The following is a 24,983-nucleotide window of genomic DNA, read 5'->3' as shown; positions in this document are numbered from 1 at the left end:
TGGCTCTCAATTAGAGGCAGGTGTTTGGCGTTTCCTCTAATTGAGAGTCATATTAAGGTAGGTTGTTTCACATTGTTGGTTGTGGGTGGTTGTCTTCCGTGTCTGTGTATGTTGCACCACACGGGACTGTTTCGGTATGTTTGTTCGTTCGGTTTTTGTGTAGTCTGTTTTCCCTGGTCGTGCGTTCTTCGTGTTACATGTAAGTTCTTAAGTTTAGGTCTGTTTAGTTCGTTTTGTTATTTTTTGTAATCCTTCCAAGTGTTTGTTTTCGTGTTTCGTCTTTTGTTTTAATAAATCATGATGTATTCACAACCCGCTGCATTTTGGTCTTCCGATCCCTCTCTCCTCTCCTCGTCCGAGGAGGAATATTACGACAATCGTTACAGTTTGCCACTGGCTTGTCATGGTACACTATGTCATCAGAGCTTATATTATAGACTTTAAGGACCGGTTTCCTGGACACGGATTAAACATAATCCTGGACTAAAAAGCATGCTCAATTGAGAATCTAAACACTCCATTGACAGTGATTCTTAGTCCAGGACTAGTTCTGATAATCTGTCTGGGAAACTGGCACAATTTTAGCCAGAATTCCCCTCAACCAAGTATATCCAACCGTTACATTCTCTCTTTCATCACCTGTTTTCTGGTGATTGGAGAGGTTGGTTTCACTTTCATCGCAGAGAATGTAGCAATGTGGAGAACGTAGCAAACCACCCTCACCACACACTGCCATGTATCCAAGCACGTTGGCATGGAGATACTGAGTCAACCGGCACTAGTTTGCATGTCCTGTTCCTGCCCGCCCTATCAGGTCATGAAAATAGAAAGCGGAGGCTGATGAGGTGGATGGCCGGCGCTTCACCGAAATGCAAGGGCGAGCTAGTGCCGAACGGCAAAGCAAAACAAATTGCCTCCCATCCAAAGTAATACCTCTTAATTATTTGCCCAAATAGGAGCAGTTTCTGGGGAGAAAAATAGTCGGAAGCTAGGGGTCATTTGTTCTTAATGCGGCTGGAGCACCATCGATCAACTCAGACATAATCTCACAGAGCAGAGGCGGAAATAAACCTGGGAGCCGGCAGTCTGGTCACACTTTTTTTTTTTTTACTCTCGCATCATACTTTTAAGACTCTGTGTCTATCTTTTATATGACTGACTAAACGAGACTAAACTTCCAAACAAATGCTCACTAACCTAAACGTAACCGTGGGAACTTGAAGTTCAGTAACATAATAATAATTCAGTAAAGTGCAGAGAGGACTTTAGTGTAGATTTTTTACAGAACCTACTGAAGTGACTAAATATCCAAATGAATAATGACTAACCTGAACATAATCATGTGAATGTCAGTAAGAGCAGAAGAGTTGACAGTGGCTTTAAAGAAATTATGTTCAACTTCTCTAAATGCTTTTGTCCTGATTGACTTATAACATTAATCTGATGACTGGTATTTATCTAATCAACCAACTATGTTTAATTGTATCCCAATTAAATGAATCATGCAACTATTAACTCATTAGGAATTGGGGCAACACGAGAGCGGTTCTTTAAAGAGTTACCATCTCCCGAATTCAACTCTAAAGGTCTTTACCTATTACAGTCAACTTATTAATCATAACCTTGTATCATATCATCATTCTGAACAGCCGTAACCTCCTTGCATCTGAAAAAACCCAAGCCTTACTTATGATTCAGTACTACACAAATTGGTTTATTTAGTTATTTACTGGCTAAATAAATGGTTACACAGGATAAACATACACACTTAATACATTAGAAACAGGTCCCTAAAACGAGTCCTATATCGACATAACCTGAACGGCCGCTCAGCAAGGAAGAAGCCACTGCTCAAAAACTGCCATAAAAAAAGCCAGACTACGGTTTGCAACTGCACATGGGGACAAAGATCGGAATTTTGGGAGAAATGTCCTTTGGTCTGATGAAACAAAAATAGAACTGTTTGGCCATAATGACCATCGTTATGTTTGGAGGAAAAAGGGGGAGGCTTGCAAGCCAAAGAACACCATCCCAACCGTGAAGCACGGGGGTGGCAGCATCATGTTGTGGGGGTGCTTTGCTGCAGGAGGGACTGGTGCACTTCACAAAATAGATGGCATCAAGAGGAAGGAAAATTATGTGGATATATTGAAGCAACATCTCAAGACATCAGTCTGGAAGTTAAAGCTTGGTTGCAAATGGTTCTTCCAAATGGATAATGACCCCAGGCATACTTCCAAAGTTGTGGCTTATGCCATTTTGCCACAACTTTGGAAGTATGCCTGGGGTCATTATCCATTTGGAAGAACCATAACTCTTAACTCTTAACAAAGGCAAGGTATTGGATGGCAAGGTATTGGATTGGCCATCACAAAACCCTGACCTCAGTCCTATAGAAAATTTGCGGGCAGAACAGAAAATGTGAGTGCGAGCAAGGTCTACAGTACATACCTGACTCAGTTACACCAGCTCTGTCAGGAGGAATGGGCCAAAATTCACCCAACTTATTGTGGGAAGCTTGTGGAAGGCTAAAACGTTTGACCCAAGTTAAACTATTTAAAGGCAATGCTACCAAGTACTAATTGATTGTATGTAAACTTCTGACCCACTGGGAATGTGATGAAATAAATAATTCTCGCTACTATTATTCTGACATTTCACATTCTTAAAATAAAGTGGTGATCCTAACTGACCTAAGACAGGGAATTTTTACTTGGATTAAATGTCAGGAATTGTGAAAAACTGAGTTTAAATGTATTTGGCTGAGGTGTATGTAAACTTCCGACTTCAACTGTATTTACGTGAAAATGCCTTTGTTTGCCGTGTATCTCTCCTAACCGGGCAGCCTTGGAAAGGGGGTTGGACCTTATTGCGGCACGCTTGTTAGGCTCTGATTGTCCAAAAGGGGTTTCTCTGTTGTTCTCCTCTGCAGTCGTCCGGTATCTGGTGACTTGTCGTGTAGTGCCAGCGATTGTACGCGAGGTGACTTTATTGTCTCTACCTCGTGTTGAGATTCAGAATTCAAACCACTTTAAACGTGAGCTGCAGATCTATGTCTCTCTGGTCTGATATGTTAATTCTTAACTCATTATTTTATACAGTTCGTTCAAAAGGGACTGTTCTGACAGGCTGACACGCTCTCTGACCTCACTCAAGGGATGGTGACTACTTACTGCGTTATTTCCTCTTATAGTTTCCTCTTATAGTTTCTAAAATCACATCCCTCTCTTATCAAAAACACGTTCATAATTGTTCATAGCAGGATGTAAACTTCGTAAATGTAGTATGTATACTTTAAAAGTTACAGTATTTCCTTTATAACATTTTTAATGACATCACAAAATAACACACACTATGACATTAGTGTTCTTTAGACCGCCTCTGACTATTCCCCACGTTCTATGTTCGAAATATTGTTCCAGTATTTGCTTTAGAACGTGTTAAGAGTTTTGGGGGGGAAAGTCTGTGAAACAAAGTCACATTCCTCTGGTGAATTTGGGGAAGGAATTCCTCTGGTGAATTTGGGGAGGGAAACCTGAATCTTCTCTCTGTGATTTATAACAAGGTGCGAGGTGTTAACCCCCACTAGTTCCCTCATACCCCACCAAAGCAGTCATTTGGACTCTGTCAGTGGAGTTAATTGATTACCCAAATGTCCATGGTCAGCTGCATTTGTTCTGGTCATAGCAATGAGTGATTCTACAATAGTCAATATCAGACCAAATTGGGCCAATCTTTCTCATCAATCAGTGACACCATTCATGCCAAGATGAAATGTTTTTGTATTTCACGCTCTTGCAATTCCTTGTCTTGGCCTGCAAATCTCAAAATTATGTAAAATATTATGTCACATACTTTAGCATTTGTCTTTGGCCACTTCCCAGACTAACACATTAAAAGGCACTGTTAGTGGATATTTAGATTGTTTGTGTGATATTTATTCAAATGTCCATTCCTCAGACCTAGGCTAAAATAGGATAGATATTTATTTATCAATTTTCACAGAAATGTAATTGCTGCCACATTACCCATCCCAACGCATTACATGCATGACGGGTTGAGAGCAGCAAATTATCATCCGCAGCGCATAACTGCATTCCTGGAGCAGTTTTAGGGGTTACGTGCCTTGCTCAAGGGCACAACGGCAGTAGGTTGCACCTGGGATATTAATGCCAGGAACCCTCCAGTTGTCGTCTTAAATACAACCACATTTTTCCAAGCAGCTTGGAATTCCAACCAGCAACCTTCCTAAAAAGCTACCGTCACCTCACTAGGTCTTTGAATGTACAGTATGTAATATGACGACTCAAACAATGTACAATATGATTCAAGCAAGGTTACTCTCTAACCGCGAGGCCTTTGAGTGTAGAATATGACTCAACCAACTCTTTCCACTCAGTGACACGTTTTCTTGTACTTTCTCATCCCGGTGTACAAATAAAGTGACTGTGCAGACACAGCTATGCCACTCAACTCTTGGCTGACAAAGCAGCAGATGAAGATGAATGAAGTGCCAGCCATGTGCCAGCCAAGACCCCAAAGCAACAATTCCCTTTTGCCAGTAGCTAGCTACCCCCTCAACACCAATTGTCATCTCTTTTGCCAGCCCAGCAATGCTTTTTGCTGCCCCTCTACTTTCTGAGGGAAAATCACCTCGGACAGATGACCTCGATCACTAGGCACAGAGTGTACAGCTGCACGTAGAATCTCAACAAGGCCTGCAATGGCTCAGAGTTTTATAATGCTTGGCGGCTGTAGGGTATAGTGTCGTCTCCTTGAGCAATTGATGGTATATTGGAGAGGGAGGGTGCTGAATGGTGGCTGAACGAGTTCTGTTCACACAAAAAAAGCGTTGTTGAATCAAGAGGCTTCAGTCATGTTGCCTTGTTGTACGGTTGGTGGGCAAACTATTTGTTCCATGTGCTTTAGAGTCTAGTGTCCCTTTTCCCTCAATCGAGAGATCCACAGTATGCAGTGTTTTGTTTTGACTCAGTACCTTGATAATGAGTTGATTTGCTGAATTAAGTATGTTTGTGCTGTGCTAGAACAAAAGCCTGCACACACTGTGGGTCTGCAGGACCAGGTTTGAAAAACAGTGTATTAGAGGGGAGCAACCATAGTGACAGCATCATGACAATAACAAAGAATTCATACAGTTGTGATGGTTTAGAAGAGCCTTAACCGTGCCGACATCAGTCATAAAGGTACATTAAATAAAGGGAATGACAGAGTTATTTTGATTGAGCCAGTTCGACAGCTGTTGTAATGAGAGGTCCTCTCAGGGGAAGGGTCACCACGGGTTCAACAGGGGGAACCAAATCTCTGCCTGACCAAAACAGTTTGCCCTTCTAAATTTATTGTATGGATGAGGAAATACAACATTCGGTAAAAAAAAATAAGTACAAGTAAATAAATTGATACATCGTTTGTACATTAATTACCAGCCAGAGTGAGAGTGGTGCCAATATCAAAACGAGCTCGTCTGGAATCGAATTGGGCAGGTTACCCTAGAGACCCATTTGAATGGACGGTTTGGAAAGCAATGCAGGAGCCATGTAACCTTGAAATAGTTCTATCCTATGCAACAGATACCGTCAACCTTCACTTGAACTTTGGATGTGTCTTATTTGGACTTCAGAGGAATAGTTTCTGGCGTCTGTGAGCAAAAAACAAGAGCTAGTAAAATCAATGTACTAGGGAACTACATCCCCAAATTTTTCTTTTGAGATAACGCTGCTGCATCGTCTGCTCTATGTACTCCCTGACGACCTGCTTTTCCCTTTGAAGATAATTGCTTCACTAAATCATTTGCTTGCAACTGTATTAGTATGTGTCACAAACAGAAGACGTGAGTGTGTGTCTGGCCTCTGAAGTAATGCTTGATAATGTCACTGCATTGGCAGGTAAGTTATTACATTTTTAAAGATGCAAAGGCCTGCATGCAAACAAGAAGTGTGTGTACGTGTGCGTGCATGTGTGTGTGTGTGTGTGCGTGTGTGTGCTTGTGTGCATGCATGCGCGTGTGTCTGGTAGGCAAGGCAGGCATCTCAATCCTAACCTATACCATAACAATAATGTGTATCATCCCTAACCCTAACCCAAATCCAACCTAAACCCTAACCTCGATACCTGATCTAACCTGTTTGCACTAGCACAGTATCCATACTAGGACAGCTTCAATGAGTCCAGGATAATTGATTCCCTAGAAAAATCCCCTTCAAAGTTCACATGCTACATTTCCACAATACCCGTGATCTGATATTTGAGGCTCTTTGTATCGAAAAAACCTCACAATGCCTGAGGACCTCATCAGGGGTGCTGTTTGATTATTCCATCTCCTTGGTTCTGCCCTCAAGGTAAACAGTAAAACAGCAACGGCAGGTTGAGGAAAAGAGATGTTTTGTTATAGATGCACCCACCCACCTTTGCTTCCTTCCTCCCCCCTCTGTCTCTAGTTCTCGCTCTGTTTTTCTTCCCATTTGTCATAACAAGGTTGAGGAGTCACACACTGTGCTCCTGCCCCCATTTGAAAACTCCAGATGACACTTTGAATCGCAAAACAACAAAGCTGGCTATGGGGCACTCTGTTGCTAACAAACAAATCAATGGCCACGGCAAACAAGCAGCCTACTGGATATCTCCCCCCTGCCGGTGCCCCTCTGGGCCCGCTGTTGCCTTTTCACCTCGGCGTGTGTGAACAAAAATCCATGTGTAATCATATTCACACAAATCCTCCGCAGTGGCAGCGGGGGGTAGACATCTGGAATTGAGAATGGTCCTCTCGAATCGAGGGGTCGCGAGGAGAAGCCAAGCGCTTTGAAAATAATTGTCTTTCTCATCGGGCTTGATTTCTTCTAAATCTCTGCACCTTAACAGAGGGGATTAATTTGTAATCTGCGCTGGTCGCCACACCAGCCACGTCTCAGAGGAGACGAGTCGTATTGGGCTCAAAGATGGCTGCGCGGTTCAGTTGAACGGCTATGCAGATTTCCCCACTGTCACGTCATCGCCTGGCCAAAGGCATCGGTGCCCCAAGCTATTGTCATTAGCCGCATCTCTAATATGCCTGTTTATCACCAATGGGGGCAGAGTGGGGTGCAGTGCAGTCCCTTAGCATGCTATGCTAAGCCCTGCTAGTGTGGATAAAGAGTCGAAGAGTAGGATTAGATGTTGTTTAAGAGTACTTACACCAGGGCAAAGCAAATCAGTATAGGCTTCAATTACGTGTAGGCTTTGCATGTGCCAAGTCAGTAGGTCTTTGGTGAACCTCTAGGTAGTTTAACTAAGTCTAAGACGTGTGCTGTCTTAAAGTGGGTTGCCCGTACTATTAGTGATAGATATAGAAGTGAGTCTATGTAGGCCAAAGCAATTGTGCCAAAAAAACACCTCCCTGCTTTATCAATGCATGTGTGATAGGTCACCTGTTATTCTCACCTAAAAGCAGCTAGCCAGTATCACAGGTTCCCTATATTCCCACATGAAGGCGATGCAGTGCGACAGCCTCGAGGATTAACTTTACCATAGAATAACGAAAGAGGAAATAGCTTGTTCATTTCCCGGATCATATTCATCCAACTTTTCGGCTCTTATTTCCGTCCCTATAAATTGCAGGCGCCGGTGGAATGTACTGAGACAGCGGCTACGCCTAATCATTCAACGCACGCCCACCGCATTTGCCTGATCTGACGGGTTGAGGTGATTATGCACATACATTTCCTTTGTGCTTATTTTTACCTTCAGCCATGTATGGTGCACTCCTTTTTTTGTTACCCACGTGTAGATGACGTTGATTGCTGCTGCCAGACGGCTGAACAGCTAACTGTTGAGCCGTCTGTGGCTTTAACGTCAGATCACGTTAATTTGATCACCCCCGTGTAATTTATCTGTGTATTATTACAATTTAAAATCCCTGCCTTGGGCACAAGCCCTACGTTCAACTGTCTTTGAGGCAGGTGCTACAATTATTTCAGTAAGAATGAATTATTATGTTTCCTATCCGACAACATGCTGTTGTGGCTTCAGCATTTCACCAAAACTAAATGTATTATGTCTAACTTTCTGGTCCACTGTGGCTAAACAAAATCAGAAAGTATCCGCTGTTAAATATATACGAGATATCATCTTTGATCATTTTGTCATTACTTTTGTTTGAGTTGTTTCCATTGTTGCTATCGTTACCTTGCAATTGCAAAGACTTTACGTAACCCGAACACATTATCAGGCGATTGTGGCGATGCGTTTACTGACTGAGGCTTAGTAGAGCGTCTCCCTCTCTCTATACTTTATGGATTAATGTGGCCTTTTAAAAAAAAATCTCGACCCATCTCTTAGGATGCTTGAGGGGACATGATAAATTTCATTAGAACACGTAAGGAAGTGGGCACACCCTCCATTCTCACCATCATCTCTGGAAATGAATTTTCTCCTCTTACAAGCGCAACGCTATGCTAAGAACATGACTGAGGCTTGGGAACAGTGGTGCTTTTGTACTCACGTTTGAAATGATACAGACTACTGGAGTTGCAAACGACTCACTCATTCTCACCATGAATTGTCTCCTTGGAGATACAGTGCATTCGGAAAGTATTCAGACCCCTTGACTTTTTCCACATTTTGTCACAGCCTTATTCTTAAATTGATTAAATAAAAAAATGTCCTCATCGATCTACACACAATACCCGATAATGACAAAGTGAAAACAGGTTAAGAATTTTTCGCAAAAAAATGAAATACCTTATTTACACAAGTATTTGCTATGAGACTCGAAATTGAACCCAGGTGCATCATGTTTCCATTGATTATCATTGAGATGTTTCTACAACTTGATTGGAGTCCACTAGTGGTACATTCAATTGATTGGGAATGATTTGGAAAGGCACACACCTGTTTATATAAGGTCCCACAGTTGACAGTGCATGTCAGAGCAAAAACCAAGCCATGAGATCGAAGGAATTGTCCGTAGAGCTCCAAGACAGAATTGTGTCGAGGCACAGATCTGGGGAAGGGTGCCAAAATATTTCTGAAGCATTAAAGGTCCCCCATAATTATAAAATTTAAGAAGTTTGTAAACACCAAGACTCTTCCTAGAGCTGGCCGCCTGGCCAAACTGAGCAATCGGGGGAGAAGGGCCTTAGTCAGGGAAGAACCTGATGGTCAATCTAACAGAGCTCCAGAGTTCATCTGTGGAGATGGGAGAACCTTCCAGAAGGACAACCATCTCTGCAGCACTCCACCAATCAGGCCTTTATGGTAGAGTGGCCAGACCGAAACCACTCCTCAGTAAAAGGCACATGACAGCCCACTTGCAGTTTGCCAAAGGGTACCTAAAGTACTCTGAGACCATTAGAAACAATATTCTCTGGTCTGATGAAACCAAGATTGAAGTCTGGAGGAAACCTGGCACTATCCATACGGTGAAGCATGGTGCTGGCAGCATCATGCTGTGGGGATGTTTTTCAGCGGCAAGAACTGGGAGACTAGTCAGGAACGGAGAAAAATACAGAGAGATCCTTGATGAAAACTTGCTCCAGAGCGCTCAGGACCTCAGACTGGGGCGAAGGTTCACCTTCCAACAGGACAGCGACCGTAAGCACACAGCCAAGACAACACAGAAGTGGTTTCGGGACAAGTCTCTGAAATACCTTGAGTGGCCTGCCAGAGGCCGGACTCGAACCCGATCTAACATCTCTGAAGAGACCTAGAAATAGCTATGAAGCAATGCTCCCCATCCAATCTGACAGAGCTTGAGAGGATCTGCAGGGAAGAATGGGAGAAACTCCCCAAATACAGGAGTTGCCAAGCTTGTAGCTCCATACCGAAGAAGACTCAAGGCTGTAATCATTGCCAATGGTGCTTCAACAAAGTAAAGAGTAAATAGTCTGAATACTTATGGAAATGTCATATTTCAGTTTTTGCTTTGCCATTATGGGGTATTGTTTGTAGATTGATGAAGGGAAAAAACTATTTAATCAATTTTAGAATAAGGCTGTAACGTAACAAAATGTGGAAAAAGCCAAGGGTTCTGAATATTTTACAAATGCACTGTATATCAATAACACTCTGAAATAGAGTCTAAGTTTTGATGCATGTCGTGTAATATTCTACCTGAAGGTTTCACCCAGTTAAAAGCATCTCTGTTTACCTTCAGCCTTGTACCGTGTTGTACTTTTGTGTTCTCCTAATGTAGTACTCTAACATTGAAAACATCTATTCCGGTAGCACCACCGTAACCAAATGTCTTTGTTGAACCAAGGTTGTAAAACAAACACAAACGCAGCTATTCCAATAGAGTGATTCCTGAACCAGCACACAGCATATCTGAAAATACTCTTAGGTATGAGTGTTGGTTGTCACCTCTGTATGAAATACAATGTATCCAGTATGTCCTGCTGAGACTGTGCTTCTGTATCATTTTAAAGTTGCTGAATGAAAGAGAAAATGATGTAGAAGGTACTTCCCCGCTTCGAAGTTGCGATACCTTCATTCTTACCTTCCTCCCAGCCCTGTGTACGTCCTCCTTTCTTCTCCATCCTCCCGTTCCCCTCTTCCCAGGGGTTGTCTGCCGCCACCACGCTCCACGTGAAATCCGGGTTATCCTCCGGCTGCGGGTGGTCACATGGCTTCCTGTTGCCGGGGCACCCGGTATCTAAAGGAAGATGATAAACAGTCAATTCACAGCATGTAGCAACTACGGGCGAACTGTGTCGCAAATCATAAACAAAATGGCTGCATCTCAAGTCTGGAGTGGCCTCCTTCCCCTTGCCTTCTCGTTCAAGCACTGCTCTGAAAATACAGGATGAAAGCAATATGGCTGGAGGTCCACTGTTGCACTCGGTCAGTTTGGATCAAGGAAAGGAGGCGAGTAGAGGAAGCTGCTTTCGAGTATTGAGATGTACCCCATGTAGAAGTGCAGAAGATGAGGAGCTGGAGGAGTCTGGAGATCAAAATGAGGAGTAGGTTTTCAAAAGAGAGCTATTCTGTAAAGTTTAAACCCATCTGTGGCAGTTTATAATTATCTGTGAGACACACAGGCTATGCAAATTATTGCTAGAAGTGAACACAAAGGCAACAGGCAACTGCTTCAGAAATAATTCCATTTGTAGCGCACACGGCAACAATCTCTTCTCTGCGAGGTATTGCTTAATCCACAAAGTCAAATTGCTGTTTTCCAGGGAAGGTTAGCATGCACCTATGGATGTTCGAACAATCCGCTGTTATTACAATAACAAACCATTCAGCAAAGTATCACTCAGACAGAAAATTGAACAGTGGTGGTGCGCACTCCCTCCCTCTTTCCATCGTTCCCTACCTACATCCATCCATCCATAAATGAATTGTTCCCTCCCGAGAGGATGGCCACCAGCAGAGAAACAGCGATGTCCCTGTGGCTTAGGTAACTGACAATCTGTCTTTTGGAGTGCTCGATCAGTTTCAAATGGTTTCTCACCATGGGCTCTTGTACAAAAAAAGCCCCAAGCCAGAGTGAATCCATCAGCCTATCATTCAATCACCTCTCAGGGGTCCTGGCTTGCTGGACGCTTTACACAACATGCTGTGGCGGCAGACACAACACATGACCTCATAGCTGTAAAGTAACTGAGGTGTTTCGTGTTGCATCAGTGAACATCGTTAGATGGAAGCACATCCATAGATGTTTATCATTGGTTCAGGGTGGTTCAGCATGAGTACGACTGTATACTGTGTGATATAAACTGTCCTGTATACACTAGAGATAGGGGATTCACAAGCCATACAATTGGTGTGAAAGTGAAAATGCTGACTGACAACTTCTGCCATACGGTAGTTCATTTACTCTCCTTGTGATTTACAACATGTTGTGTGGGTTTTATACCAAGTTGCTGTTACAGTAGGCCTATTGTGAATCCCCCAAAAATGTGTGTTGTTGTGTGGCCAGGAGCGTTTATGGTCGTGAGTTCAGTATGGTACTCGTTTTATGCACTGTTTGAGGACAATTGCATGACTGAGGTCACTTGGGGTTCACTCAGCCATTTACCGGGCAGACTGTTTTTATACCCCCCAAGTAAGGGACATTTACAAGTGAACTTAAGTTATTATTTTGATAATACGACCAACGCAAAAAAAGCACGGTTGTTTTTGAAGTTATTTATTTCAATGTTTAAAAGGTTTTTGCATAGCGTATTTTACAACAGTGACTTTTACATAAGCCCTTTGATTTCTCCTTTCGTTGATGAGTTGGTCGCATCTGTCAGTGAAGTCTACACCAATACAAACTTTTCTCTGGTGGGCACGACCTAACCGGCACCCCTAACAAACAATAGCCTCAAGTCAAGTCAAAACCGTTACAACAGACCCGTCGAAATGAGAATGCGTGAGCAGAAAAGAACCCCGTGCCTACTGTACAATATGGTGGTGGACTTTTGATGTTATGGGGCAATTTTTGCTTCCACTGCTCCTGGAGCTGTTGTTCAGGTCGACGGCATCATGAACTTTACCCAGTACCAGGGCATTTTTGCCAAAAACCTGGTTGCCTCTTCCATGAGGCTGAAACTTGGACTCAAGCGGATCTTCCAGCAAGACAATAACCCCAAGCACACAAAATCCAAAAAGTATTGTTAATTGGCCACAAAATCAACATTTAGGAATGGCCATGTCAGTCTGGATTGGACCACTGAAAACCTGTGGTTTGAATTGAAGAGGGCAGTCCATAAGTGCAATTGAAGGATATCAAGGATCTGGAAGGATTCTGTGTGATGGAATGGTCTAAGATCCCTACCAATGTGTTCTCCAGCTCATAAACTATTTTAGAAAAAGGCTCACTGCCGTTTTCCCGCAAGGTGAGTTATTGAAAGGTATGGAAACCAGGGGTGTCAGTACAAAAAGTAAGATAAAAAAGTATTACTTGTTAAACAAAATCTCTTTCTCTGAGCAACTGTATTAATATAAAGTAATATAACTTCCTTTTTTTATACAATATAGCTCAGTATTTGATTTCTTTTATACAGTAATTGTTGCTCATCTTTATCAAGGGTGTCAATAATTTCAGACCCCTCTGTACACAGACACACACTGAAATAAAGAGACATCCCTTACAGACACTCTTATCTGCTATACATGACTCGCAATCTAGCAGACAAATGTATGCAAGACGGTCTTATGCACACATATCTAAATATACAAATATTCGTCTCTGCACTCACAGATATACTTTTATCTTATACATGACTCACTCTCCAGCAGACACAAACACACTTACACACACAGAGCTATTGTACATTTGGCTGTTTCTCCCATTTTTCACTCCCGTATACCACACACATTAACGAATGCAAAAGCACACTTGTGCACTATGACTCCCTTACCACTCATGCACGTTGCCAAATCGTCCAGAGAAATTACTCAAGGCTTTCAACAGAATCACAAGGCTGTCACAAGGCTTTCCCATCCACTACATGAGCAAACTGGGTGAATTGCCCATTTATCCTCATTTGGACCCCTAATTTATTCGTATGTCTTAATGCGACCCTGAATACGTAATCATATTCCCTTTGACATCACTCAGCAAGGCTACTGTGATAGAAAAATGATGTATTCACCTTATTTGTTGGATATTTAACAATTATTTACTTAACAAACTAAGATAATTCTGTCCTGCTAATACTGAGTTTAATGGTGTCCACTCTAGCTTCCTGCAGATAGTCTGTGTGTTGAGGAAATGGGTTTTACTAGCGGGCTATACAACTTTACAGCCACGTTCCATTCTATGATCAGTGGTGCACTGGGGAGATGTATTACATGGACAGGATGTGGGGTGGTTGTACCTGGGATAGAGATGGACTGGAACAAAGGGTCCTAGACATCCTGGCATCAGGGAAATTAAGCCAAGGTTGGGGGTTAAAACAACATCATGTGTTGTTAACGACAGGATGAACCGAAAGTGGCTTATGATGCTGTTTGACCTGCCTGAGAGGGGTGGAACTAAACATTATTGGTGTCATATATAAGCTGTCTGTTTTTCATTGTTAGGGAAGCTCTCGGCAACACAACTTAGAGTGTGCGGTCGACGGGTTCCTTATTGCAATAATTAATCAGTATTAAATTAAGATGATTGTTTGAAGGAATGACCAAGTCTCTCTCAGTACTGAATTTCCACGACCCTACATATGACGGTTTGATTACACCATCGAAGGTGACAAGCTGATTCTATGTTTCCACGACTGCCAATGCAAACACAGACAAGCAGCGTCTTCTCTCCATGTTTTTTTGTTCATCCGGTTCTTGTGTCTTTGTTTTGCTAAATCCATTTTGTTTAGCAAAGGGATGTGTTTTCAGAGAAGGTCAAGGTAAACACCATTTCTGTGTTTGGCCCTTGGCACAATGTCATTTTAAGCTGGAGTTACGAATCACATATAATTAAATAGGTGTTTCTAAAGAATTTAGACTCAGTTTTAGTGATGTGAAGGTTTTACTAGAAAGTTCAATATCCCAGCCCTTGTTAGGCCCAGTGCAGTCAAAAACGAGATGTTCCTGTGTTTTAAATACAGTATATTTCCACACTGAGGTTGGAATGATACTGTGAAATTGTGATAGGATGGAGTTTTAGCCTGCCTGAAGACATCAGGCAGTATAAATGAATAGACCGATAACAAAAATAGTTTCAAACCTCTCTGCCAATAACAGCTAGTTTTCAGGTTACATTCCTCTCATTAGGCTTATCCAATTAATCCCCTCACTCAGACCACCCCCAGACAGTCCTCGCAAACTCTTGCTTGAGAAATTGCTCTTTGCTATGGCCTCAGAACAAAGGGTACGGTTAGGGTACAGCATTGTTCCCAGGGGTACAAAACTGTCAAAATACACAGTGTACTTTCAGAGGTACACATATAATCTCACATGGTACTGTTCGATACCTTTTTAGGGTACATGGGCAGATAATCTAGTACAATGGTACATTTCTGCACCCAATATTTTGAATTTGAAAAAGGTACAATCATCACATATGCGCAAAACCCACACCCATCATTATCATATTTCCCAGCAGGCCCAAATGCAGGATCGTTTTTTGAATTGTTTGTTTCAATATGTGTATTTTTGCATGCACATTGATTGATGAATGATCTTATGCTACATAAAGATAAATATCACATTTTTCTAAACTAATCCAATCTGTTAGAAGTTGGATTTATTACGCCCGTTAATAAGATGGTTCTTCCCGTTTAGATGGTTTAGGTACTCTCATATAATAACTTTCTTACCTTGGCAGTTATTCTAAATGCAGGTGATTAAAAGTTACGATCTTTGTCCAAAAAGTACGATCTTTGTCTCTCCATGTGCAGTTGCAAACCGTAGTCTGGCTTTTATACTGCGGTTTTGGAGAAGTGGCTTCTTCCTTGCTGAGCGGCCTTTCAGGTTATGTCAAAATAGGACTTGTTTTACTGTGGATATAGATACTTTTGTACCTGTTTCCTCCAGCATCTTCACAAGGTCCTTTGCTGTTGTTCTGGGATTGATTTGCACTTCTCGCACCAAAGTACGTTCTTCTCTAGGAGACAGAACGCGTCTCCTTCCTGAGCGGTATGACGGCTGCGTGGTCCCATGGTGTTTATACTTGCGTGCTATTGTTTGTATAGATGAACGTGGTACCTTGAGGCATTTGGAAATTGCTCCCAAGGATGAACCAGACTTGTGGAGGTCTATGATTTTTTTTCTGAGGTCTTGGCTGATTTCTTTTGATTTTCCCATGATAGTTTGTTAACAAGAAATTTGTGGAGTGGTTGAAAAACGAGTTTTAATGACTCCAACTTAAGTGTATGTAAACTTCCGCCTTCAACTGTATATACTATGGAACGCCGTTTGGGTCTTTGCGTGTCAAAACAGATACAGTAGCATTGTCAAAGCTATACAAAAGTCTGCAAACAATCAAACATTGGCCACAAACGATGTGTTTACAATACCACGTTGGTAATAAACATAATTTGTCCAACTTCTGGGGTAGCTAGCTTTAGCTTGGTACCTAGTTAGCACCAATACAACCAGCCTGAAAACAATGACCCGTAGAAACTGCAGTGATTTTCATTATTCTTAGCAATGATTTAGGAATACTTGTAAGTAAATCGCTAGCCAGCTACTTAACCCTGTTGCCCTAAGCTAACGTTATAAGCAGCCAGCTAGCTTCATCTGGCTAGTGAGGCTCGACCGGACCGTGTTGTGTTGAGAAGCTAGCCACAATAAGGATTAGCCACAGTAGTGGACTTTGCGGTTTGCCTTCAAAATAGATGGTTCTGACCACCATTAATCAAAAAAGAACTGTCTTATAAATTAGGGTTATTTTAGATGACAGCTAGCTAACTACAGCAGCTGAAACAGATGTCGTTTTGCTGTGTTTTTGGGGAAGAACATTGTTTGCATCCATGAGCTAGCTAGTTTTTTTTCTGACCAGTACTGTATGTGCGCGAGACAACTTTACGAGCATCATAGCATACGTATCGAGGAATCGTTGTGACATGTGAAATACGAGTGTAATCCATGTGTAATAACTACGCGTTAAATTATTATGTGACGTGCAGTCATATTCAGGTCCTGATTGCTCAACAAGCTTATTTGACACGCAAAGCCCCAAACGGCGTTCCATAGAAATCCTGGTTGAGAATGAAACTAATGAATAAATGAAAAACGAAAGAGCACAGCATGTGAAAGAAATAGGTTTTGATTATGTTTTACTGGTAATGGGGACATACGTAAATGCCAACAAAATTACTTTTTGGTCAGTGTGGTGTGTGTGTGTGTAACCTTTATTTAACTAGGCAAGTCAGTTAACCTGTTAGGCGGGCTGTCCCGACATCGGTACACTTATGACAACATCCAGCTCAATTGCAGGGCGTGAAATTCAAAATCTATTTTTTTTTTATATTTAACTTTCACACATTAACAAGTCCAATACAGCATTTGAAAGATAAACATCTTGTTAATCCAGTCAACGTGTCCGTTATTAAAATGTTTTACAGCAAAAACACCACAAAAACACCACGTATATTTATGTTAGTTCACCACCAAATACAAAAGAGGACAGACATTTTTCACAGCACAGGTAGCATGCACAAAGCCAACCTAACTAACCAAGATCCAACCAAACAAACCTAGAAACAACTTCCTCAGATGACAGTCCTATATATTTTGTTCGAAAAATGTGCATATTTGAGCTATAAATCAGTTTTACATTGATGCTACCATCATAGCTACAGTCAGAAATAGCACGGGAGTAGCCAGAGTAAATACAGACACCAACGTCAACTACCTAATTACTCATCATAAAACATTTCAGAAAAATATATGGTGTATAGCAAAATGAAAGACAAAGATCTTGTGAATACAGACAATATTTCCGATTTTTTTAAGTGTTTTACAGCGAAAACACAATATATCGTTATATTAGCTTACTGCAATGGCTAACACACAACAGCATTGATTCCAAGTAATCGGTAGCGATAGCACAGCTCGACAGATATATGAAATAGCATCCCAAATTGGGTCCTTATCTTTGTTGATCTTCCATCAGAATGTTGTAAAGGGGTCCATTGTCCAGAACGGTCTTTGTTTGGATCCAGAACGAACTATTTCCCTCTTGAATTAGCAAGCACACTGGCCGTGCGGCGCTAACCTCTCCTGCTTGAAAAAATTCTTCCAACGCATCACGTCTAAAGTCCCGAATAAATTTCAATAATATAATTAAACTATATTGAAAAAACATACTTTAGGATGATATTGTGACATGTATCAAGTAAAATCGAAGCCGGAGATTATATTCACCTATAACAACGGTTTTCCAGGAGGCAATTCAAGGTCCAACTTCGCGCCTTCGAAAAAAAATAATTATGGCGGACCTCTCACTCCAAGAGGCTGTATTCAATCCCAGAACGAGATATTCAAGTCCTTTCTGCTCTCACTTCCGCATGACACCCAGGGGAAGGTGTATGACGTGTTTCTATGGTCCCAAGTGACATGCCCTTTTATAGACAAGCTCTTGAAAAAAGACCTCGCATTTGGAAATCTCACTTCCTGTCACGATCGTGTGGCGGATTAACGGACCAAAATGCAGCAGTTGGAAAATATGCCATCTTCTTTTATTTTAACACGAAGATGAACACGACACAAAAACACTTTAATAAAACAACAAAATAACAAAACGACCGTGAAGCTACAAACGTTGTGCACAAACATACAGGCTACTAACGTTCTTACATAGACAATTACCCACAACCAATGAGAGCCCATGGCTACCCTAAATAAGGCTCCCAATCAGAGACAACCGAAATCAGCTGTCTCTAATTGGGAACTCATTCAGGCAACCATAGACTCTCCTAGATAACTAACCAACATAGACAACTCTAGACATATACACTCAACACAAAACCATCTACTACACCCCATAACCCCTTTACCAAATAAACACCCAAAACCAACAAAACATAAACATTACCCATGTCACACCCTGACCTAACTAAAATAATAAAGAAAACCAATAATACTAAGGCCAGGGCGTGACACTTCCGGATAGGAAAAAATAGGAAATGGGCTGCAGAAAGAGTTCTGGTTCACTTAGAGAAATAATTCAAACGGTTTAAGAAACTAGAGAGTGTTTTCTATCCAATAGAAATGATAATATGCATATTGTACGAGCAAGAATTGAGTAGGAGGCCGTTTGAAATGGCCACCTCTTTCCAGGTTACTCATGCTGCCCCTTGCGGCCATAAGTTAAGAACAAATTCTTATTTACAATGACTGTCACGACTTCAACCGAGGCAGGCTCTCCTTCCCGTTCGGGTGGCGCTCGGCGGTCGTCCTCACCGGCCTACTAGCTGCCACTGACTATTTTTCTTCCCCCTCCTTATGTGTTTATTTGTATCACCTGTGTTTAGGTAATTAGTGTGGCTTTATTAGTCAGCCAGCCCTTACGCTTCTTTGTGCGGGATTGTTCATTTGTACTTTTGGATTCGGGAGTGGATGTATGTATTGTGGACTGGGTTTTGTCTTCCGTGTTTGGACGTTTGTTTATGAAACCCAGTAAGTCCGTGTTGTACATTGGTATGCCGGTTGTGCATTAAAAAGAAAGCACCGTATTGAAGCTCTGTTGTTCCTGCGTCTGACTTCACACCCCCGACACCCAGAGCGTTACAGAATCCCGCACCACTAAAATGGAGTCAGCAGGAGCAGCAGCCAACCCTCTCCCATCGATGGAGGAACGGGTTCTCCACCACACCACCGTCCTCCATCGGATCGGATCAGCCATGGACCAAATGATGGAGAGAATGGAGCGATGGGAGAGGAGTGGGCTCCTCTCTCCACCTTCGGCTCCCCCTCCCCCAGGACTCTCCATCCCCCGGCTCCAGCGCGCTCCGTTTTACGCTCCCGAGGGATTATGATGGAGCGGCGGCAGGTTGTCAGGGGTTCTTACTCCAACTAGATCTCCAGGTTAACGCTGCGCTTCCCAAGAGTCACGTGTACCCTTTGTCCCAAGAGGAGACGTTGGCTATGGAGACATATGTTGCGGAGTCTCTGGGACAGGGGTACATTCGGCCCTCCATCTCACCCGTCTCCTCGAGTTTCTTTTTTGGAAAGAAAAAAGGAGGGAGGTTTGCGTCCGTGTATTGATTATAGAGGTCTAAATGCCATCACAGTGGGGTTTAGTTACCCACTACCTCTCATCGCTTCGGCGGTGGAATCATTTCACGGAGCACAGTTCTTTACAAAACTGGACCTCAGGAGCGCGTACAGTCTGGTGCGTATTCGTAAAGGAGACGAGTGGAAAACCGCATTTAGTACCACATCGGGCCACTATGAGTACTGCGTCATGCCGTATGGGTTAAAGAATGCTCCAGCCGTTTTCCAATCCTTTGTAGACGACATTCTCAGGGACCTGCACGTGCAGGGGGTAGTTGTGTATATCGCTGACATTCTGATCTACTCAACTACTCACGCCGCGCATGTATCTCTGGTACGCAAAGTGCTTGGCAGACTGCTGGAGCATGACTTATACATCAAGGCTGAGAAGTGTGTATTCTCCAAACAAGCCGTCTCCTTCCTGGGTTATCGCATTTCCACCTCGGGGGTGGTGGTGGAGAGTGACCGCATAAAGGCCGTGCGTAATTGGCCGACTCCGACCACGGTAAGAGGTGCAGCGGTTTTTGGGTTTTGCCAACTACTACCGGAGATTTATCCGGGGTTTTGGCCAGGTAGCGGCTCCCATTACCTCACTGCTAAAGGGGGGCCCGGTGCGGTTACGGCGGTCAGCGGCGGCGGACGGAGCTTTCAACAGGTTGAAGGCTCTGTTCACGGATGCTCCCGTGTTGGCGCATCCGGATCCCTCTTTAGCATTCATAGTGGAGGTGGACGCGTCCGAGGCTGGGGTGGGTGCCGTGCTATCACAGCGCTCGGGTACGACACCAAAACTCCGCCCCTGCGCTTTCTTCTCTAGTAAGCTCAGTGCAGCGGAGCGTAACTATGATGTGAGGGATCGGGAGTTGTTAGCGGTGGTCAGGGCTCTGAAGGTGTGGAGACACTGGCTTGAGGGGGCTAAGCACCCCTTTCTCATCTGGACCGACCATCAGAATCTGGAGTATATTCGGGCAGCTCGGAGACTGAACCCACGTCAGGCAAGGTGGGCCATGTTTTTCACCCGGTTCCGGTTCACGTTGTCCTATAGACCCGGCTCCCAAAACGTAAAGGCAGACGCACTGTCCCGCCTTTAGGACCACCGAACCCACTCCCATCATCCCCACCTCGAGGCTGATAGCGCCAGTGGTCTGGGAGGTGGACTCGGACATCGAGCGGGCGCTACGGGCGGAACCCGCGCCTCCTCAGTGTCCGGCGGGCCGTAAGTACGTACCGCTTGGTGTTCGGGACCGACTGATTCGGTGGGCTCATGTCCTACCCTCCTCGGGTCATCCTGGGGTGATGAGGACAGTGGGGAGCCTTCGGGGGAGGTATTGGTGGCCTACCTTAGCTCGAGACGTTAGGGTTTATGTCTCCTCCTGTTCGGTATGCGCTCAGAGTAAGGCTCCTAGGCACCTTCCTAGAGGGAAGTTGCAACCCCTCCCCGTTCCACAACGGCCATGGTCTCATCTGTCCGTAGACTTCCTGACCGATCTTCCCCCCTCTCAGGGAAACACTACGGTTCTGGTAATTGTGGATCGGTTTTCTAAGTCCTGCCGTCTCCTCCCGTTGCCCGGTATCCCTACTGCCCTACAGACTGCGGAGGCCTTATTCACCCACGTCTTCCGGCACTACGGGGTGCCGGAGGTAATCGTTTCTGATCGGGGCCCCCAGTTCACGTCCCGAGTATGGAGGGCGTTCATGGAGCGTCTGGGGGTCACGGTCAGCCTGACTTCCGGTTATCACCCCGAGAGTAATGGGCAGGTGGAGAGAGTGAACCAGGAGGTGGGTAGGTTTCTGCGGTCGTATTGCCAGGACCGGCCAGGGGAGTGGGCGAGATACATTCCCTGGGCCGAGATGGCACAGAACTCACTACGCCACTCCTCTACTAATGTCTTACCCTTTCAGTGTGTGTTGGGGTACCAGCCGGTCCTGGCACCATGGCATCCGAGCCAGACCGAGGCTCCTGCGGTGGAGGAGTGGGTACAGCGCTCCAAGGAGACCTGGAGGGCCGTCCAGGAGTCCCTCCAACAAGCTACGAGAAGGCAGAAGAGGAGCGCTGACCGCCACCGCAGTGAGGCCCCCGTGTTTGTACCGGGGGAAAGGGTCTGGCTCTCGACCCGAAACCTACCCCTCCGCTTACCCTGCCGGAAGCTGGGGCCGCAGTGTGTAGGGCCCTTCAAAGTCCTGAGGAGAATAAACGAGGTGTGTTATCGATTAAAACTCCCTTCCTATTATCGTATTAACCCCTCGTTTCATGTGTCTCTCCTAAAGGCCGGTGGTAGCTGGTCCCCTGCAGGACGGTGAGGTGCCGGAGGTCCCTCCTCCCCCTCTGGACATCGAGGGGTCCCCGGAATACATTATACGGGCCATTCTGGACTCGAGACGCCGGGTGAGGGGCCTGCAGTACCTCGTGGACTGGGAGGGGTACGGTCCGGAGGAGAGGTGCTGGGTACCGGTGGAGGACATTTTGGATCCATCCATGTTAAGGGATTTCCATCGCCTCCATCCGGATCGCCCTGCGCCTCATCCTCCGGGTCGACCTCGAGGCCGGTGTCGGCGCGCTGCGGGAGCCGCGCGTCAGAGTGGGGGTACTGTCACGACTTCAACCGAGGCAGGCTCTCCTTCCCGTTCGAATGGCGCTCGGCGCTCGTCGTCACCGGCCTACTAGCTGCCACTGACTCTTTTTCTTCCCCCTCCTTATGTGTTTATTTGTATCACATGTGTTTTGGTAATTAGTAATTAGTGTGGCTTTATTAATCAGCCAGCCCGTACGCTTCTTTGTGCAGGATTGTTCATTTGTACTTTTGGATTCAGGAGTGGATGTATTGTGGACTGGGTTTTGTCTTCCGTGTTTGGACGTTTGTTTATGAAACCCAGTAAGTCCGTGTTGGACATTGGTATGCCGGTTGTGCATTAAAAAGAAAGCACCGTATTGAAGCTCTGTTGTTCCTGCGTCGGACTTCACACCCCCCGACACCCAGAGCGTTACAATGATGGCCAATTGTGCGCCGCCCTATGGGACTCCCAATCAAAGCCGGATATGATACAGCCTGGATACAAACCAGGGACTGTTGTTACGCCTCTTGCACTGAGACACAGTGCCTTAGACCGCTGTGTCCATGTGTTTGTGTGTGTTAACACTTAAAAGGCCACTGAAATGTTAAATATCGGTTATCGGTAACGTATATTTTGGCAAGGAAAATATCACATCGGTCAAATGTCATATCAATGCATCACTAGTCGTAATAGTTAGTGTGTCACGTTCCTGACCTATTGTTCCTTTTTTCTTTTATTTATTTAGTTGGTCAGGGCGAGTTGGGGTGGGTTGTCTTTGTGTGTTTTGTCTAGTTTAGGGTGTGTGTATTGTTTAAGGTGTTTTTAGTATGTATTGGGTTGTGTTCAGTGTAGGTGTTTAGGAAAGTCTATGGTTGCCTGATTTGGTTCTCAATCAGAGACAGCTGTTTATTGTTGTCTCTGATTGGGAGCCATATTTAAAGGCAGCCATAGGCTTTAGGTGTTTGTGGGTAATTGTCTATGTTCTATGTTGCATGTGTGCACTTAGTTCAGGTTTAGCTTCACGATTGTTTGTTTTGTTCATTTTGTAAGTGTTTGTTTTTTCCTTCATTAAAAGAAGATGTATTTTTCACGCACTGCGCCTTGGTCCTCTCTTTCTCAGCAAGACGATCGTGACATAGTGTAGCGTTCGTCATATTCCTCCTCCTCGGATGAGGAGGAGCATGGATCGGACCAACACGCAGCGAGGTATGCAGACATAAAGAATTTATTAACAAGACGAACACTGACACGAAATACACTTGAATAGAATACAAAACAACAAAACGACGTAGACAGACCTGAACTTGAGAACTTACATAGACACGAAGAACGCACGAACAGGAAAGACTAGCCAAACGAACGAACAAACGAAACAGTCCCGTGTGGTAGACACAGACACAGGAACAATCACACACAAACAGTGAGAACAGCCTACCTTAATATGGTTCTCAATCAGAGGAAACGTCAAACACCTGCCTCTAATTGAGAACCATATCAGGCAACACATTTAACCCAACATAGAAACACATAACATAGAATGCCCACCCCAACTCACACCCTGACCAACTAAATACATACAAAAACAGCAAACAGGTCAGGAACGTGACAGTTAGGCATCTAATTTAATGGTTAAACAAAAACGTATTACTTTTAAATGTGGAATGAACACAACCAGTCATGATGTTTTCATGTTATTGTCAAACAAATCACTTCAAAAAGTAGGCTACATGCGCATGTTGGTCCACTCCAAAATAATTCTAGCATCCAAACAGTTCACTGTGCACTAGCGCCATTTGATGAATTGAAAGAGACATCTGTTACAAAACACCCACACATTATGACATTGGGCGATACGAGACAGCCACATGGATACTTAAAAAAAAAACATGACACCGATGTGGGGGTGTTTGTTTAATCTGGAATATGCTTTTATTTTCATATTTACCACTGTAGCAGTACAAATGCCATTTTAAACAAATAGGAGAACGTTTAAATGAAGAGTTATTTAAAGACCCCCCCCCCAAAGCTTGACTTTGTTGTATTTATGGGGACTCATATATAATTAAGATGGTCTGAGACCCACCTGACCCCTCGTAAATTCACACTCTGGCTGCGTCCCATATTGCACCATATTCCCTAGTGTACTACTTTGACCAGGACCCATATGGCTTTAGTCAAAATTAGTGCTCTATGTAGGGAATTGGTTGCCATTTGGGACGCAACCTCAGTGATTAGGTTAAATCAGTTGCTTACATTATAAGAAACAAGAGTGCCTCGAACTACCCTAGTCCAAGGTTAACTTTCATGTGAATGCCCCTTTGTGATAGGCTAGTTTCTGTAAACAATTAGTCAGCTAATGTCACAATCGTGTGGAGGATTGACGGACCAAAACGCAGCATTAGGAAAATAAGCCATCTTCCTTTTTATTATGAAGAAAGAGAACCGAAAACAAAACACTATTACAAAACTAACAAAACAAACAAACAAACGTGAAGCTATGAACGTAGTGCACATACAGGCTACAAACGTATAACATAGACAATTACCCACATCAAACGAAAGCCTATGGTTACCTTAAATATGGCTCCCAATCAGAGACAACAGAAATCAGCTGTCTCTAATTGGGAACCCATTCAGGCAACCATAGACTTTCCTAGACAACTACATCCAACATAGACACAGCTAGACACATACACTCAACACAAACCCATACACTACACCCAACACCCCCTTTACCATATAATCACCCAAAACTGACAAAACACAAACATTACCCATGTCACACCCTGACCTAACTA

The 24,983-nt window shown here is 43.8% G+C and overlaps 1 protein-coding gene across 1 annotated transcript in view; it reads right to left on the bottom strand.

Moving 5' to 3' along the window:
• Positions 1 to 24,983, bottom strand: part of LOC129812506 (ALK tyrosine kinase receptor-like) — a 779,676-nt gene that overhangs the window by 498,195 nt on the left and 256,498 nt on the right. The window contains exon 3 of the mRNA XM_055864118.1: positions 10,490 to 10,645. Coding sequence (XP_055720093.1) covers positions 10,490 to 10,645 — 156 coding nt within the window. The remainder of the gene's footprint in view (positions 1 to 10,489; positions 10,646 to 24,983) is intronic.

The sequence above is a fragment of the Salvelinus fontinalis genome, chromosome 16 (genome assembly GCF_029448725.1).
Source record: "Salvelinus fontinalis isolate EN_2023a chromosome 16, ASM2944872v1, whole genome shotgun sequence".
NCBI classification, from domain to species: domain Eukaryota; kingdom Metazoa; phylum Chordata; class Actinopteri; order Salmoniformes; family Salmonidae; genus Salvelinus; species Salvelinus fontinalis.
This window is presented reverse-complemented; position numbering and strand designations above follow the sequence as displayed.